This window comes from Pygoscelis adeliae, unplaced genomic scaffold (genome assembly GCF_000699105.1).
Source record: "Pygoscelis adeliae isolate BGI_AS28 unplaced genomic scaffold, ASM69910v1 Scaffold317, whole genome shotgun sequence".
NCBI lineage: Eukaryota > Metazoa > Chordata > Aves > Sphenisciformes > Spheniscidae > Pygoscelis > Pygoscelis adeliae.
In genome coordinates this window covers 1118743-1135610 of record NW_008825155.1, presented here as the reverse complement: position 1 = coordinate 1135610, position 16868 = coordinate 1118743, and the positions used below count along the sequence as shown (strand labels likewise).

General features: G+C 42.3%; 1 protein-coding gene across 1 annotated transcript in view; it reads right to left on the bottom strand.

Moving 5' to 3' along the window:
• Positions 1 to 8448: 8448 nt before the first annotated feature.
• Positions 8449 to 16868, bottom strand: part of CFAP58 (cilia and flagella associated protein 58) — a 56772-nt gene continuing 48352 nt past the window's right edge. The window contains exons 15-17 of the mRNA XM_009328446.1: positions 14495 to 14614; positions 12835 to 12968; positions 8449 to 8569 (exon numbers count right to left, since the gene is read on the bottom strand). Of these exons, the coding sequence (XP_009326721.1) occupies positions 8449 to 8569; positions 12835 to 12968; positions 14495 to 14614 (375 nt within the window). The remainder of the gene's footprint in view (positions 8570 to 12834; positions 12969 to 14494; positions 14615 to 16868) is intronic.

Genomic DNA, 16868 nt, shown 5'->3' with positions numbered 1-16868 from the left:
GTTTGGATGCATCAGCTTAGGGGCTGGAGGCGACCAAGGGCAAAGCCGGTACAGTCCTGGGACATGGGATGGTGGTGGGGAAACCGGAGTTGCCAGCACATGGAATAAAAGAGAGTGAAGAAAACAAGGCCCCATCTGCAAAGCTTGATCAAGGCCCAGCAGAAATCTGCATGCTGCCAGCAAAGGAAACAGGCAGGGGAGACATGCCGGGCTGCAGAGGGCTTGGGTAGTTTGCTGCCAGCTTCCACTAAAGCCAGTGGGGGGGGGGACATTTTTATCCCTCAGCCTGAAGTAAATTACAAGACGCATCCCTCAAGAGCACAAAGCGAAGCTCTTGATCAGACAAGCGATACTGGCGTGTAATTCCCCTTGATATCGCCTGATTTGAATTTTAGTGCTTGTGAAGGGTGCATGACTGACAGCTCAGGAAACCACAGGCATCTGTTCCCGTGCAGAAGGAGCAGAGCACACAGCCCTGGGCATGAGCATCCCCACACTGGCTCTGCTGCTGGCCAGAGCCACAGGGAGAGGCCGCACATCTCGGGAAGGAGGACAGAGCTCATCCCCTGCTCCATCCAGCCCTTGCACACCCCACCAGAGCTGGGCACGCAGGGACCAGCTGGTGCCTTACGGGGACAGTCATCTGCCCCATATTCGACAGGCAAAAATCAGGTTTGCCACCAGAAATATAAGATCTCCCAGGGTTATGAATCACATCCTTCTGACACCTCCCCACACCACCAGAGCCAGGTGGGAGCTGCAGAGGTGGAGGGGAACGTGTGTTCAAACATTGGCCCAGTACCAAGACATCCATCCTCCCTTAGCACCTTCCCACTGCAGGATCCACCATGGGGTCTACCAACAGCTAAACCCACCAGAAACCCCACCACCACCAGAGCCCCCACACACTTGTAAGACAGAAGCACCTCATTTCTGAGGATGACCCCCAACGTATTCATCCAAAGCATCAGGCTGTTTATCCTGTATTACTGACCATGGGACAGCAATTGACCTAGGAATGTTTTGCACGCCATCAACATTCAATATCAATGGTAAAAGTCAGAGGAAAAAATAAAATAAAATCAGACTTGGATCCAGTAAGCACACATCATATTAAAAGCAAAGAAGGAATTGTGCCTGATTAGATGCAAATGGAAATACGCTAAACCCTCAGCTAATGTAGTCAAGCAGAGATCTGTTGACTTCTGTAACCAAAGTTCACTTAATTGTTCGCTTCTTCCAGTTAATACTAGTAGCTCTAACTTGCCTGCTGTGCCGTGTACCAATTGAAACACTCATTTCTGCAACAAGGACAACAGAAGCCACTCCAAAACCAAACACCAGCAGAGGTTGCTTTAAGGATTGTTGAAGGTAACTTTGGCAAGAAAAGCTGACTATTGAAGCTGCTCCAAATTCAGGACTGGTGCAAGCATCAGGACTTAGCAAATAGCTCACCACTAAGCAAATAAAGCAACGCAGGGCTGTTCAAGGAGGCTGGTCTGAGATATTTCAGGTCTGCCTTTTTCCTCTACAGCATCTGAATCAGCAAGGGACTTGGTAATTTCTGGAAGACTTGTGTACACTCAGTTAAAATAAAACTCCAGTGATGAGTTTTCCTAACCTACCAAGAGGGAATACATCTGAACAATAACACAGAAATTGCAGGGGATGAGGTAGCTCAAACAGGGACTTGGAAGCAAGAACATTTATTACCCAACCAGCCCCCAGAGTTTGCCCTGCCATTCAGCCACGCCACGTGCCTCTGCACACCCTTCATCAAAGGGGGCTGCAAAGAGGCACAGCTTTTGCAGAGCAAAACCGAGCAATTCTGAGGATGTTCACAAATTTGCGAGTTACCACCCTTCAGGTGAGATGCGGTAACTGGGCACGTGTTTGCTCGTAGACTGCCCTGGTTGCAAAGTAAAACAGGCTTATTTAAGCTGCTGCTTCTGGCACCTTTTCATTTGAAGTGACAAAGACGGTTTAAGCAAACAGATTTTACTCTCCAGTTGGGCCAGCTAAGAACGTACCTGTGGTCGATTCCTGCAGCTCAGCTGCCACAGGGTAGCTTCTGGCATGATCACCTGTGATCACAGAAATGTCAAAGCAGTCCTAGAAAATTGTGCTTTCCCACAGGAGCTGGGCACAGCACTTGAAATTTTATTTTTTTTAATATATTTTAGTTTTCAAACAAAACACGTGTTTTTCCTCCATAAACAAAACGTGTTTTTCCTCCAGAAATACTCTGTGCTTACGATAAAATTGCAGAGTGTTCCTGGGGAGGGGAGACAGGAGCACATGTTGACCAGTTTCTTTATATTTTCTGTAGGGAAGAATGGTTAATCACCTGCATTCCAGTGCTGATCCCAAATACACCACTCCCTTACTACTTTTGCTTTTATCACCCTACAGCTCTCGATGAGGCTGAGCTATCAGTGTGTTTTGCCACTATACAAACATACCTTGCTTCTACAGGAACACTTGGAAAATTAAGAGGGATCAACAAAAGTTGCAAATAAATACTTCATTTGAAGTACATTCAAACCCCGTGTAGAGATTCTCATTCCAGATTAAAATGGCTTTAAATTACTGCTTAGTCTTCTGCCAAGAAAGAGCCCTGAGAAATGGTTCTTGCTGTGAAGAACTGTGAAGTTTAAATAGTCAAGACTGGCTGAAAGCATAGTTGTTATATCCACTTCACACCTGGGCAGATTAAAGTGCCCACCATGAGAAAGGGAGGCTTCTGGAGCCTTGGAGGGAAAGTCAGATCTGCCAAGATCCAGCCTGCAAAAATAGCATCCTTCAAAACAACCTTTGCACCCGTTTTTCTCTCTGGGTGTTAGGTAAGCTGAAGAGCTAAAAAAAAAAAAAAAAAAAGAGAGAGAGAAAATATTGACAATTTCTGCAAAATGACAAAGAATAGTAAAAATAAAGAAAATGGCTGGCCTGGGATTCACAGAAAGGGAGCACAACTGCGCTTAAAGCCAGCATAGGATGTGCAACCAGGAAATTCACTGTTAGGCGAAAGCTCTGACCAGCCATGACAAGGTCAGCCTGGCCAGCCTTTCATCGTCCCTGGAGGATGGAGTACCTCCTTGAAAGCTGTAAGACAAGGATTCCAAACAGAAAATCCACAGATACACCCTGGTTAAGAAACAGTTCCACAATTTGCCCATGACTTACAGATTTGGGTTCATCGTTGCCCTCTCAGAGGAGGCGCTGCAGGAGAGATGAGCACCACACAAGCCAGCAAGGCAGCAGAGAAACTAGGAGCCCCAGCAGCAAGTAGAGCAAGGGCTATTGGATGCACAAAGGCACTGACAATACCAATTAATCTTGAAAACCAGGTTAAAACCATCTCTGTGGAAGTGCCCCCCCCATACTGCCGAAGCCTTGGCCAACAGCAGCCAACCTGCAGAAGGCCAGTGCTGATGCTGCACCTGCCAGCCCTGCGGTTAGATGCAACAGCTTAAGAAACATGCTGCTTCAGCCAAGGTAAAGAACAAGAGCAAAGCTTACCTTCACCTCTGTTTCAGAGCAGTCTGCAGAGTTTAGCACTTGGTTCCATCCCCTCCTTCAATAACACTCTCTTCACCTTGAAAGTCAATGCCTCTTCCCCTGCTGGTCATCCTGCCCGTGGCCCCAGTTAAGGCTCAGTGGGACACCCACCTCCTGAGCTGCATCGTGAAATGGCCGCAGTATTGCTCCTACCCTGGGGCTGGCCTCTTTATGACAGTTGTTCAATATTTGAAGACTCATACTCAGCCTCTTCACATGACGGTGAAGCAAGGGCAAGACTGCAGTTTCACCTCCAAGCTGCCTTGCTCCTGCAGCTGCCTGCACAGACCCAGTTGCTGAAGGCAGAGCAGGCCCTGAGAGAAAGCTCAGCACCCTGTGCTCCCCAGCAGGGAGGTAGCAAAGGGCAGGGAGAATCTCAGCAGATGTAGAGCCTGTTCCAGCCCCAGAGCTGCACTCCCACAGCCTTACTAATACTGACTTGTCTGGGTGGCTCTATGCATCTGTGATGAGGTATATAAACCCACTGAGGTCAGCAGAGGGATTAAAAAGTACATGGGTTCAATAAACCTACATAGGTGCTCCAATTCAGAGAGAAAGCAAGCTGAAGAGTAAGGCTGAGCAGAGGAGCAGGCAGCTGCTTTGACCTCAGCCACATGCAGCACATCCTATGGAACCTGCCCTGCTCCCTCACACCCGTGTGTGCCACAGGCACAGCTTCACCTCCCCCTTGGAAAATGAGGCTCCTCAAGCAAGCCCATGGGATGAGATCCTGACATCTTTCTGTAGGCTGAACAGCATAATAGCTGATCTGTGTGAGGCCGCTTAAAAAGCACCCAAGTAGGGAACAGAAAGAGCATCAAAATCAAGTTCCTGCTTTTAGAAACACACTAAAAATACACTCTGCTAGAGGAGATGGCACAACAGCTAAACCACCTGCTAGGAAAAGAATACTCAATTGCTAAAGTGCCTAAATACAAATGTACATGATTTAGAGACTCTAATTTGGGTAAAGATAGTTGGGATGGGCCAACTTTCAGGAAGAGTCATTAATGCTTCAGAGATGGCAGAGGCTGGGTTTGCTGCCTGCCTTCTCTTTTTGACTCTCCTGCTAACTTTACCCTCTGGTAACCTCACATGGGGGATGGGAAATAAATCAAGGATTTATTTCTCTCTGCTCTTTTTTGCAACTTATTTAGGGCACAACAGTTTCACCCTAACACAAGGATGTGAAATAGCAGCCTGAGACCTGGCACTGTGGACTCACACAGTTACTGGCAACCCACCTGTGGACAGTGCTCTGGGACGTGCAGCTGAGCACATCTATAGCGGCTCCTCATCTGCGGGAGCTGGGAGGGAAACCTTTCCTCTTGTTCACCTGGGCTTTCAACACCCAGAGCCCCCTTTCCTGTACAATCCATTCCTCTCTGTCCTGTGGCAGCTGACTCTTTGAAAGTACTTACAAAATGGCACTAAAGCTATTCTTATGTCCTGCTGTCAGGGTGCAGCAAAAGCCAGCCACTCCCTAAAGGACAGGAGACCACAAGAAACTCACCTGCAGGGCTGAGCTTGTTGAACGGAGCCCCTGGGCCCAGGGGAGCTGATCAGGGCTGCTAAGGCCCATTAGCGCCCCAGGGCCCAGAACCTGCTGCTCCACTCACAGCAAAGCCTCTGCTCTGTGGTGCTGGTAAAAGCTCCCACCTGTGGGTGCCAAGTACTCGCCCTTTCCTTCTGCCTCCCCAGCCTGCCCTGGAGTTTGTAGCTCTTGGCACAACAAAGCCTGAGCTGTGACCCGTTTTTCACTGCTGTTGACTCAAAGGGTTTCCAGATTTACAGAAGCAGAACATGTTACTGGGTGTGTGGTATGCGCTCCTGTTGCTCTGAATTCACAAAGCAAGCGTAAATTAAGGACTGGATTCTTGTGCCATGTTTTTGCTAGCTGACAGGTTGACCCCTGAAGGGTCATGCTCCTGCCTTTGGACTTGATAGTTCAGCATACAGTGTCTTGTTTGTGTCCTGCTTGTACAATACACTGAATACAGACCTGCCAGACAAGATCAGAGCTTAAGTTGGACAGAAAGTTACTTAAAATATTATCTACATATTGCAAGAGCTCTGAAAATGAACAATATTACATACTCTGCTCACTGAAAAAGACTCCAGGATAGATTTACTGTGCAAGCTACTACAGCTCCATTCTGAACCAATTAAAGTGAAGAAAGATTTCTTCTAACTTAAGTGCCATGGATCATAGCCCTTCGCCTCCATCTTTTCACATATCTTTACAGGAACAAGAAGTTAAAGATATGCTTACTAGTTCTAGACTTACATCTTGCACAGACTGGAATTCAATTAACATTATTCTGCAACAAAACTTGAAGCACTTCAGAGCTGCTGCTCACAATGCAGAAGCGACTGAACAAATGATACTCTCATTAACGCTCTGCCTTTCCCTGCTGTGCAAGCCAAATCCTTGAACACTAAAAGCACCTCAGCATCAGCTGGGTTCACAGGCATCCAGAGCAATTTTTCAAGCTCCCTGACTTTTATAGACTGGGGGAAGGGATTTGGTGTGCTTTAATCCATTCTATTATATGAACTCAGAAATGGTTTTGACTCTCTGGCACTATAAATCAAGCTGGCTGCAGTTATTCTATTCCTGATTATGCTGAAAGTTACTGGCAATAATTTGATGACTATATTTTCTTCTTGCCCTTTTTTTTCCTTCTTTTCCAAATTAACCTGTGAATTTAGTTTCCCTGGTAGTAAGTAAATAATGCAATAAAACTGGAGATAGTAGTCAACACATTCACATCTGGATGCCTGAAATTGTGGATGAACACAGTAAAAGCTCCTGTACTTTGGTAGGTGGAATTTCCTGCACTCACTTTCCAGCCCTTTTGACTGGAAGAACATGTTGTACGAGAAAATCACAACTTTTTGCACTCCTCTATGGTTTTTTAATCTAGAAGACTAATCACTTTTTAGACATAAGTGAATTCACCTTTGCAATTCATTAGACAAAAACTATCCCACCCATTTTAAGAGACTGGAAAACTCAGGTCAAGGATCATTTAGGGATGGAGCTTCTTACCCTAAAAATAGCCCACTCTGTGCAATGCAAGCTACCATTAAGTACATCTAAAGATGGAAAAGAATCTGTTTTATTAGTGTATTCATAAAAATATATGCGATTAGGGAACAGATTCCATCTGCTTGGGCTCCCCTTCCTTTGCTCTGACCACTGTAACACCTCGTCTCCTAAACCCTGATAACAAACAGAGGGAAAGGTGTACACAGACTTGGATTACCTCTGGATAAGTTAGGGGTACGCTGTACAGTTCAGAGTGTAACAAATAAGTTGGTTCTCTACAGTATAAAGGTATTCTGGGAGTCTAATTGTGCCTCTCTCATTCATGTGAATTAATAAATGCGACTTTGATGATTTATTTCAGTACAAATTACTTCCCACTATCAGTAAGCACAGCAGAGTCCGGCTCCAGGCTGGATACTCAGGACCTTAATGCTGGCTCTTAAAAACTTCAGTAAAACCTACTTGGGATCCCATCAAACACAAGTGCCCATGTCAGTTATTCTCAATTATTCTAACTATAAGGACATGTCAGGTACACAAAAGACATGATTCAGACAGCATGGCTGCCCTAAAATGATAACTTTAGCATAATGCACTTGACAGTGAAAAAGCAATAATAGCTGTTTTGGGAACAAAAGAAAAATACAATGGATCTGATGACTAAGTGTTCTGGTCCCCAATGTAAAAGCAAAGTAGATCCCTGTCGTATTTAACTTGATTCCTTTGAATTAAACACTTCCATTAAAAGTTTCCCACAGTAGCTTTAATATTTAATTATGTATTCCACCAAAGGAAAGAACAAAATCTTTGCAAAGGTTTTTTTTGTGCATGTGAAATATTTATCAGCATATCTCTTTGGACAAGTATTTTCATCCCCCAGGCTGGGAGAAAGCTTCCATGTACAAATCAGTTTCAAAACATTTTATTTTACAGCTTGAAAGTTTTCTATACTTCAGCACCTCATGCAGTGACTTTGTTATTTCACTTGTTAATGAATGGTAATTAAATCTCTTTTGGCTGAAAAGGTTGGAGGGCTCCTGCTGTATTACAAAAACAATTGCTGCAAGTTACAAAAATGCCCAAGTGTCTAGAAATTAAAGAGTAAAGTTTGCCGTGTTTTGAGTCCAAGTTTGAATCACTTGGAAGGACTTATGTGGGAGAACAGCATGTCCCAGTCAGTGTGTACAGTCTCCCCAGCTGAACAGACATAATTATGTCACTTTGTGTCTACCAGAGTAAACAAAATCACATTCTTAATAATGTACATTGTGGCCACAAACTTCCTTGATCTCACTTACAACTGTAGCAAACACTGCATAAACCCTATTATATACTACCTGCACAAAGAACTGCTACATGTGTACATCTAAGTAAAGACTTGTTAATTTTGCATTTGCTCAGTAGGGCTTGAAACATCAGCCTATTAATTTTTCTTCTTTTTTCTCATTTCTTTCAGGTGCTTTGAGTCAGAAGATAAATGGAGTGAGTGCTTACAACAGAGGTAGATAAAGGGAAAATAACTACATATTAAGGCATTTTGTGGTGTTACAGTGCTAAACAGAGACACAGTAGTGAAGAAGAAGTATCTGCATGGTCTCCACTATTCGGTTACACCAGCGCAGGCTTCTGCTGGCATCATATGGGCAGATTTGGTCCAGTTTGTAAACCAAAACTATGTTAATTCTACTATAAAATGTCTTTTCCTGAAGGCAATACAGTGATTTCAGAGGGAAAGTTGATTCTGAATTTCTTTTAAGATTACAGTTTCTCAAACAACCTAGCACAAATAGAGTTTAGCAAGAAACTGGGAACAGGAATGTGATGACATGAGTCCATTCCTAAGCTGTAACTTTGGGAAGGAGTCTGCTGAGAGCAAAGCCTCCTCCGATGAAGCGAGGAACATCAGACCTGTGGCGTGGAAACTCAGGCTTCGTGTCAGTCAAGGATCGCTCCTTCTCCCTTTAAATAGAAACAAAGAAAAGAAAAATACATATTTCATTCTGCAGCCCAGTGATGTTTACAAACTAAGGAAATCTGTGTCCTCCGAAGCTTCTTTGATGCAACGACGTACCAAGAAATCATTAAAAAATTGTTGATTAAAGCCTGTTAGGCTAAACCGCCCAGACTAGGTGTCTGTTTGGATCTAATTACAAGCCTACTGATGGGTTTTGGAATTATTAAAAATTAGAAATAAATGAGCTCTCTTCGTGCTACTCCCCAAAATGGTCAGAGCACCTCATTAGAGCAAGTTTGTGCATGAGCTCCGTGACTTCAGATTTCTAATCACCATCCCATTCTAGCAAGTATATGCCCGTTTTCAAACAAACAGCTACATTCATCAAAGGCAAAACGGGGAGATATTTTTTCTTCATTGAATTTTAATGAATAAATAGTGCTCTCTGTCTTCACATTTTAACAAAGTTCTAGTGATAATTACCCTGCCTGTGACATTTGCAGTAACTAACAGTGTGCTGTGGGTGCACTGATAGCCCCAGGAAATTGCTCTGCCTGAGGATCCAGGAGGGCTTGAACTTGATGGCCTTAAGAGGAGGGAACAGGAGTTAGCTGGTTCCACTCTTATGAGGTTGGGGAGGTAAGCACAGCAGAACAAATACAAAGGGCAGTATTTCAAACTCGCTGTGATATACCTGGAGGTCTCAGAGAAAGGTCCTGAGATATTTAAAATTAACCAAGTGGAGCTTTATGAAGTACTAGTTCATCATAACAGCAGAGGTCTCAAGGCTTTACAAAGCAGGTCAGTGCCATTACTTTTATTTTACAGTCATTGAGACTGAGACACAAACATGAGTGCAACCACACTTTTGCAAAATCTAGCCTTGTCATATTAGTACCCTTTCTCAGTCCCCACTAAGGGAAAAGAAACACTTCCTTCCTGAAATTAATACTTTTCTCTTTGTCCCTAAATAACTGTGTTGGGGAGGAGGAAGTTCAGAGAAACCCTGTAGGATGACTAGTTATGCTTCCTTTTCCAAATTTAATCCATATGGATGTGGGAGAAGAGGCAAAAGATGGCACAGATGAACTTAAACATGAAAACCATTTATAACTGTTTTTAATTGTATCAATGTAGCACTAATGGATGTGCCAGCTGACAGCACTAAAAACTAACATGTTATATTTAGATGGCTCATCCTATCTCACTATTGGGCTTCCAACATTGGGGAGAGAAAATGATCCTGAGTCCATGCTCATTCTTTCTTCATGCTCCCATGGAGACAGCCAACAGATGTGCTCATCAGTATGGAAAATTCTATGCAGCCGAATACTGTAATATATTATGCAGAATTAATGTGCAAGCAGCCACGTGCAAAAGCTCCGAGTTACTACTGACATCCCTCAGTCCAGTTATTCACATATATAGGACTACAGGATCAGGTCTCTGGTGTGGATTTAAGCTTCGTATTTTCTCACCGATTCTTATCAAGAGCAAACTGGTACCCTGGTGCTAAAAGCAACTAGGAAAAGTAGTGAAGCAGAAAGGGTGCAAGAAGCAGAAGGAGAGAATGGGAAGAGTGAGAAAAAGAAAGCCTAAGACATCTGGGAAGAACAACATTCAGAATCAGAGAGCAGAAAAAGAGGATTTCAAATTCACAACCAAAATCTTAAACATTGGACTTTCTTTCAGCTTGAAAACAAAACAAAGCTAAATTCCTGTTGTCACTCATTATATTCCTTCAGCACCCCATGGAAAGCTGCTTTATTTCAGTATCAAGACTTTAAATCACAAACCAGAACTGTCTTGTGCAAATCGATAAAAGCTTTAGATGATACCTTTGTGTGAGGTTATCTGAGAGTATTAATTCTCTTTCATACCAGGGTAGTCAATAATGCTATTAATGCTATTGTCCTGACAGGATCCTCTTTTTGTTAGCAAAACCAGCCACATTTATTTCAGACATGATGTTAACATTAGCCAGCATGGTAGAGATCAAGTCAGTGGTTTTGTGTCAGCTGGGATTTAGAGCAACCTGAGATTGTACGAATCAAATGGCCCTGGCTCTTTGGCTAGCATCTACACACCAGGCAGTGCCTGTCCAGCCTAGTCTGAGGCAGGAACGATGTGGAATGGCTGTATGTCAGGGGTGAAGGACCCTTCAGGGAAGGATCTGGCTCCACAACAGGCTCTCTCTATTGCAGAAAGCAAAAGACATGTCACGCACAATTGGCAATTTGGAGAAGGAAGGCTGCACAACAAGGTTGTTTCCTTTGCACTGCTGCTGGGCAACACAAAGCACAATCTAGAGATTACAGAAGCTGCAGTTATCCGGGACTGATATGCCCAGCTATGCCTTGGGGTGTGCATATCCTTCAAAGCAGGCCTTGACTGGGGAACAAAACGAGGGACAGAGGAGAGCAAAGCCCAGCACCTGGCCACCTCTCGGCTGTCACACAGACAGGAGAAGTGCCAGTCAGGGCTGACAGCGCAGTGCTGGTAGCTTCTAAGCCTGAAGGTGTGAGCAATGAGATGCTATCATCCTGCAGAAGCACCACTAACAGCATCTGAATGTACTTCCAAACACAGATGTCACAAAAACACCATGCTTATCGGACTACAGCCATGCCTGCCCACAGGAACAACAACCTGACAGGCTGCACTAATGACACATATCTATCTTGAACCTATGAACAGTGTAATGAGTCTGGCACTGATTGACCTGCAACACAAAATTCCATTCACTGTGTATTATTAACAGACCCAAGTTTCGTCACCATCACTTCGCACAATATTTTTGTTTTACTTTAAAGCAGTTATGCCCCTAAGAAGTTGGATTTTTTCAATAGTTATGACAGGAATTAATTCTAGGTACGATATAACAACAAAACATAGGTGAATTTCTTCTCATCTGATGAACAGAAAGAAACATGATGCCAGGGTCCAAAATGGAAACATTAAAACTATTGTGAAGAGGATACTTAGCTGCTGGAAATGGATTGTCAGGCATTATGGTAGCCTCACATATTGATCCTAAAGCTTCAGGAAGGCCATTAGCACTGCACAATTTTTGATAATTCCAAACATTAAGGTAACAGTATGCAATTTGCAGATGGACAAAAGTCACTGTTTATCACTGACTATTTTGCTAATTTAGTCATCAAAACTGTTTGCTGGCTGAAATATGATTAAGGAAGAAATAGATACAGGCAGCTTTGAATTATATTCAGCAACGTAGAGAACTGTTGGCTTTGGTGTATGAAGAAGGGACAGGCTGAGGATGGAAAGGGGTGGAAAGACAAAAGGCATACACAGAAAAACTTGGTAACAGATCATGTCATCTGACTGCAGAAATCTAAGAAACTTCTCTTTAAAAGGAAAGTCCAGTAACTCAATTTTCAGAAGTGACTAATAGTTTTGGTGTCCCAGCTTGGAGATTCATTATCAGAACAGTCTCATCGCTCAGCCTCTGCAAATTAGGTCATGTTAATGGGCCAGAAATTGGGCAACTAAGATCCTAGTCATTTTCTTTTAATCAAGAGAAGCAGCTGAATGCTCAGTTGTGGACTGAGAGTAGCAGGGAGGTGTCATCAAACTGCTATTGGTTAAGGAGAAACAACAACTACCTACAGGAAAGTTCCTAGGCTCTACTGTCAAAAGGGTAAGACACCTGACAAAGCCAGACCCTGAGCATTGCTCACTTTCCTCCATCTGGATGTAGGAAGGGAACAAGAAGCGGATGGGGAATGCTCTCCTCTGCAACCATCGGCAATGATATCTGCCGCCAGAAGGGGATAGTCATCAGTCACAACTACCACATTTTGGAAACAACAACATTGTTCTTACACCAGGATTATGTAGTTGCCACCTGGAGAAAGGTTGTCCCCCATATAAGATGCTGTTTCATTATAATTATAAATTATAAAATGCATTGAGGTCCTCATAATGCTTGAGGATCTCTCATTTAATGTGAAAGACCAGACACTACTCTGTGTCCTCTGGAGACCATCTCAGTGGTATGAATAATTTAACTGGACTGCAGAACATGTCAGCAACATCTCTGCTGGATGTTCTTGTCCTGGCCATAGATCACGGTAAATCTAGACTAGATTGAAGTAATATGAAGGATAACATTCAGGAAAATAAGGCAACAATATTACACCACCTCAGTCAAATTTGGCCACGTTCTGATCAAAAGGCTAAAGCAGGGTCTAAAAAAAATCTGGTTTATGCACAAAGTTGTGTAGACAACACTGTTATTTTCCCATACTTGGCCTGTTGTTCCTTGCGTTTCTGAGCCAGATATTTCTTTTTCACATTCAGAAGCTCGTTGGCAAGTCTTTCAATTTCATATTTGTATTCTTGGCTCTGTGATTCATACATATTCAATTCTGAGGACAAAACCTAACAAACAAAAGGCAAAAAGCAGAAACAGGACATGTTAGTTTTACTTACACATAAGTTAGTAATTTTACAAGCACTTTTTCCTTTCATATTTGACTATATAAGACATCACCATTTTCCACCACATCTCATTTTCTATCATGATGTTTCATTTGATCACCTCTGCTCACCCAAGGACCATTTACAAAATTAAGGCTATGCCATTTAACCACAATAAAACATGTAAAATATGCCCCAAGCATTGTGGGAATGGTATTAATACATACATTAGCTCTTAATGTTCTGGGACACAAATCTGGGTGAAAACCCAAAATGAAGGTCTTAAAAAATAATAAACCAGGGATTTATTTAATAATAATGGGTTTTATTCACAGGGATCCACTTTGTCACATGAAGTAATTAAATCCACACAGGCAAAGTAGCACCAGGCAGTGTAAATATGAACACAATGCTGCTTTCATGTGAATCAGTCAACTTTAAAAAAACTAGAGGCATGCATAGTGTGTTTTCCTTCTTTAAGAAGGAGAGTAGCTTGACCTGGCACCACAAAACGGCATGCAAGCCAGTACACTACAGCATACTATGCCTGAAATACACAATAGCAATTGACTGCATTAAGGACAAATGGGAACCGTATGGAAAACTTCAAATCACATTCGGTTTAGCTAAACTTTGGCTTCTATTTTACATTTTCTACATTATTTTTCTTCTCCGTGGTAAGCTAAGATTTGCATAACAGCGTCTTTGTTTCCTAAGGGCCCATCTGCTCCTGCATTTTTTTCCTCATGGTTAGTATAGACATGATTATGATGCAGTGAACAGGAGATGATGACTTCAACAGAGAGAGGAGCTGTAGAAGTAGATGAACTCCTGGGGAGACTGATCTTTCATGCAGGCAAGAACAAGAGAAGATCAGCTTATTCTATCAATGAATCACTTTTTAATATCATGCTTTCAAAGTTTCCCACAAGATTCCTTCAGAACCAGGAAATCCTCCCTTCTAGTGACAAGGGGTTAGGACAGGTTACTCCTGTCATCCCTATAAAAGTTGCAAGTCTAATATACGTGTAAGCATTGCAAGAGAAATAACAGGAATTTAAGACTGGATTCTCAATATATTCCCACTAGTTTGTTAAAAAGAAAATGAAATGGCTTTGATTTGCTTATTAAAGATCTTAACAGTTCAAGAAAAGGGAAGGAGAATAAGCTTAATGGAAAACTGATGGTGTCCCAGAATGCCCATGCACAAAAAGCATTTACAGCATTGTGCTGCACACTCATATTCTAATAAGTCTTTTCCTCTATTTTAATGAAACAAACTAGCATAATGTGAAAAAAAGCTCTTCTAGTGCTATTGGTTCTCCCTTGGGGAGATGCAGTATTAATCTTATTTTCCTGATCTAATGTACTAAGGCATGCACACTGATCATCGAAAATCTTCCCGAAGCCTCGCTCCCCAGGATCACTGGTGAAGTTGTTCTGCAATCCTGGCAGTCCCTCAGCCAGAGATAAAGGGCATCTCTTACTTTCAGCTGCTTAGTCTTCTCTCGGAGAGTGTGCCGGTAGACCTGCAACTGTTCTGCGGCTTCAGGCCCAGGCTGCCGGGCTAAGACATGCTTTAATTCCACATACAGTTTCTCCTTTTCCTAAGAAAAAGACAAGAGGAAGAGCTCTTATAAAATTAATACAGTTTTATATTAGCAGCACAACCTGTGATGAAATCAAACTCACTGAAAAATGCAACTCAATCAGGAAGATATTTGCAGAAACAAATCTGCCTGTGTGTCAGTCTTTCCTCACTAGCCATAAGGTATTTAAAGTTGTTGTGATAGCAGTGGGAGAGCTCATTAAGAGAAACATCCAGCTACTTCGAACCGAAAATGAAATACTCTTAAACACTGTCATCAGTGAGCATGCTCTACCACAGAGAACATAAAACAGTCACTGAAAAAGTATCCAGGGGTGGGAAATTAATTACTAGTAACTGTGCTTATTGTAATCTTTCTTCTTATGAGCCACATTGCCTTACATTAAGGATCATAGTTTCACCCAACAGGATGTGAGCAGGCCATAGAAATGTCAGGGAAGGACTGTACAAAAGAAGAACTTCTTCTTCCAAAGAAAATCCTGCAAAGCACACGTACACACACACACACACACACACATATATATAACCTTTCCGTTTAACTGCAGGGGCACTGGGAAAGAGAAAGAAAGCATACACAGCAACAACTGTGACTAGCACAACTACCACCAAGTAATTTCTCTTTGTCATGTGTCTCCCATTCCTTCATGTTGGAACAGTATACTTGTGGGAATTAGATATAGCCATGCCCAAACAGAAACCACACCACGGACCCACTTACAGCTTTCTGTACTGAAAGGTTGCTTTCTACTGTGTTTTGAGGATGTACTTGGTTTTAGTCTGAGGAATAAAGCACTGAACAAAGCCACCTTCATAGCTTTGCACATTACAATATTTTTAGTATCTACCCTGTCAGACTAAGATTGTTATTATTTAACATTATTTAGCAAGATCCCATCCTTGTCTGGTACCTGGAGAGCTGGAATTAAAAAGGAGGGTTATTTGACTGGAACTCAGACTAGCAGACAAAAGATTTAGCTGAAGAAGACAAAAATGCCAAGTAGGAGGTAGGATAGGTGATTATTTACACTGGCTTTGACAAAACCCCTTTTTGCTGTCTTTTTTATAAGCTCTGTCTATAACTGTTACCACAGAATTCTTCGGTTGATGTGGGAAACAGTGCCATCACATAACCTAGAATTGCTACATTTGGCCTTGCTTAGTGGTTGAGCCAGGATTTTCAAAAGTGGCTTGTTATTTTGAAGATGTAAAATTCTAGATGTCCAGTCTTCAAGAGCATAAGGAGTCCAGAGTTTTTAGACCTCAGCATTTTCTGAAAACCATGCACTATAATGGTCACAAGTTGGGACCCAAAAACGGAAGTACTTCAAATCATAAATTACTTTTGCAAGCATTGCCCTTAAACTCTGAATAGTACTGAGGAAGAGTTCCTTATAAATGAAATTGTTCACAGTTTATCTCTGGAAAAATCAAAACCTCCTGAGACTCAGACTGAGGTTTGCATAGTGGCAAAAATTAAATTGATAATTCATTGTCAGTAGAGAGTTGTTATGTCACTACAAGTGGTTTCCACTACCACGTTTTCTTCCTGAGGAAACAAGATTTTACTGCAAGTTAAAAACAACAGCAAAAGAAAAATCTGCTTTGTCAAAATCTGGCCGGTCAGTATTAACATTCCACCCCTGAATGTATCACAGATTTGTATTTTGGAAGAGTGTAACGGTAATTTGGATAAATATGGAGCAGTTGATGGATTGAAGGTCTTATGTGCAATTGTTTTCCAATTTATTTCTCTCCTAACCCTCTACAAGGGCCAACCAAGCTCTTCAAACATTGTGCAATGGTGTGTATAATAACCCCATTTAGAGACAAAGCGTGCAATTCTATTTTAAGGAGAATCTATCTTATGCAACAGAGACTCGTTAGCTGTCTGATGTATATTGTCTCCATAATCCAACAGAGGCAGAACCAGCTGTCTTATAATGCATATCCTGTCCTTCCTTGCGAAGCGCTGTCCATCTCTTTTACATCTAGCCAATTAATTTGTCACTGGGTTAGAAGCACCATATGTCAGCAAAACATTAAAAGAAAATCCTGGATACTTCTTTCCTCATCAGCAAAAGTTCACAGGTTGGCATTTCTATAATTTCTGACGTTTTACCCCAGGATGCAAAAAAACCCCAAACTATTAATTTCAATTAATTTTAAAACAGCAACCGCCAGAGTAAATCTAAGTCAGTCACAAGGTACGTGTGATACTACCACCAAAAATGCATTACTTACAGCAGGTACTT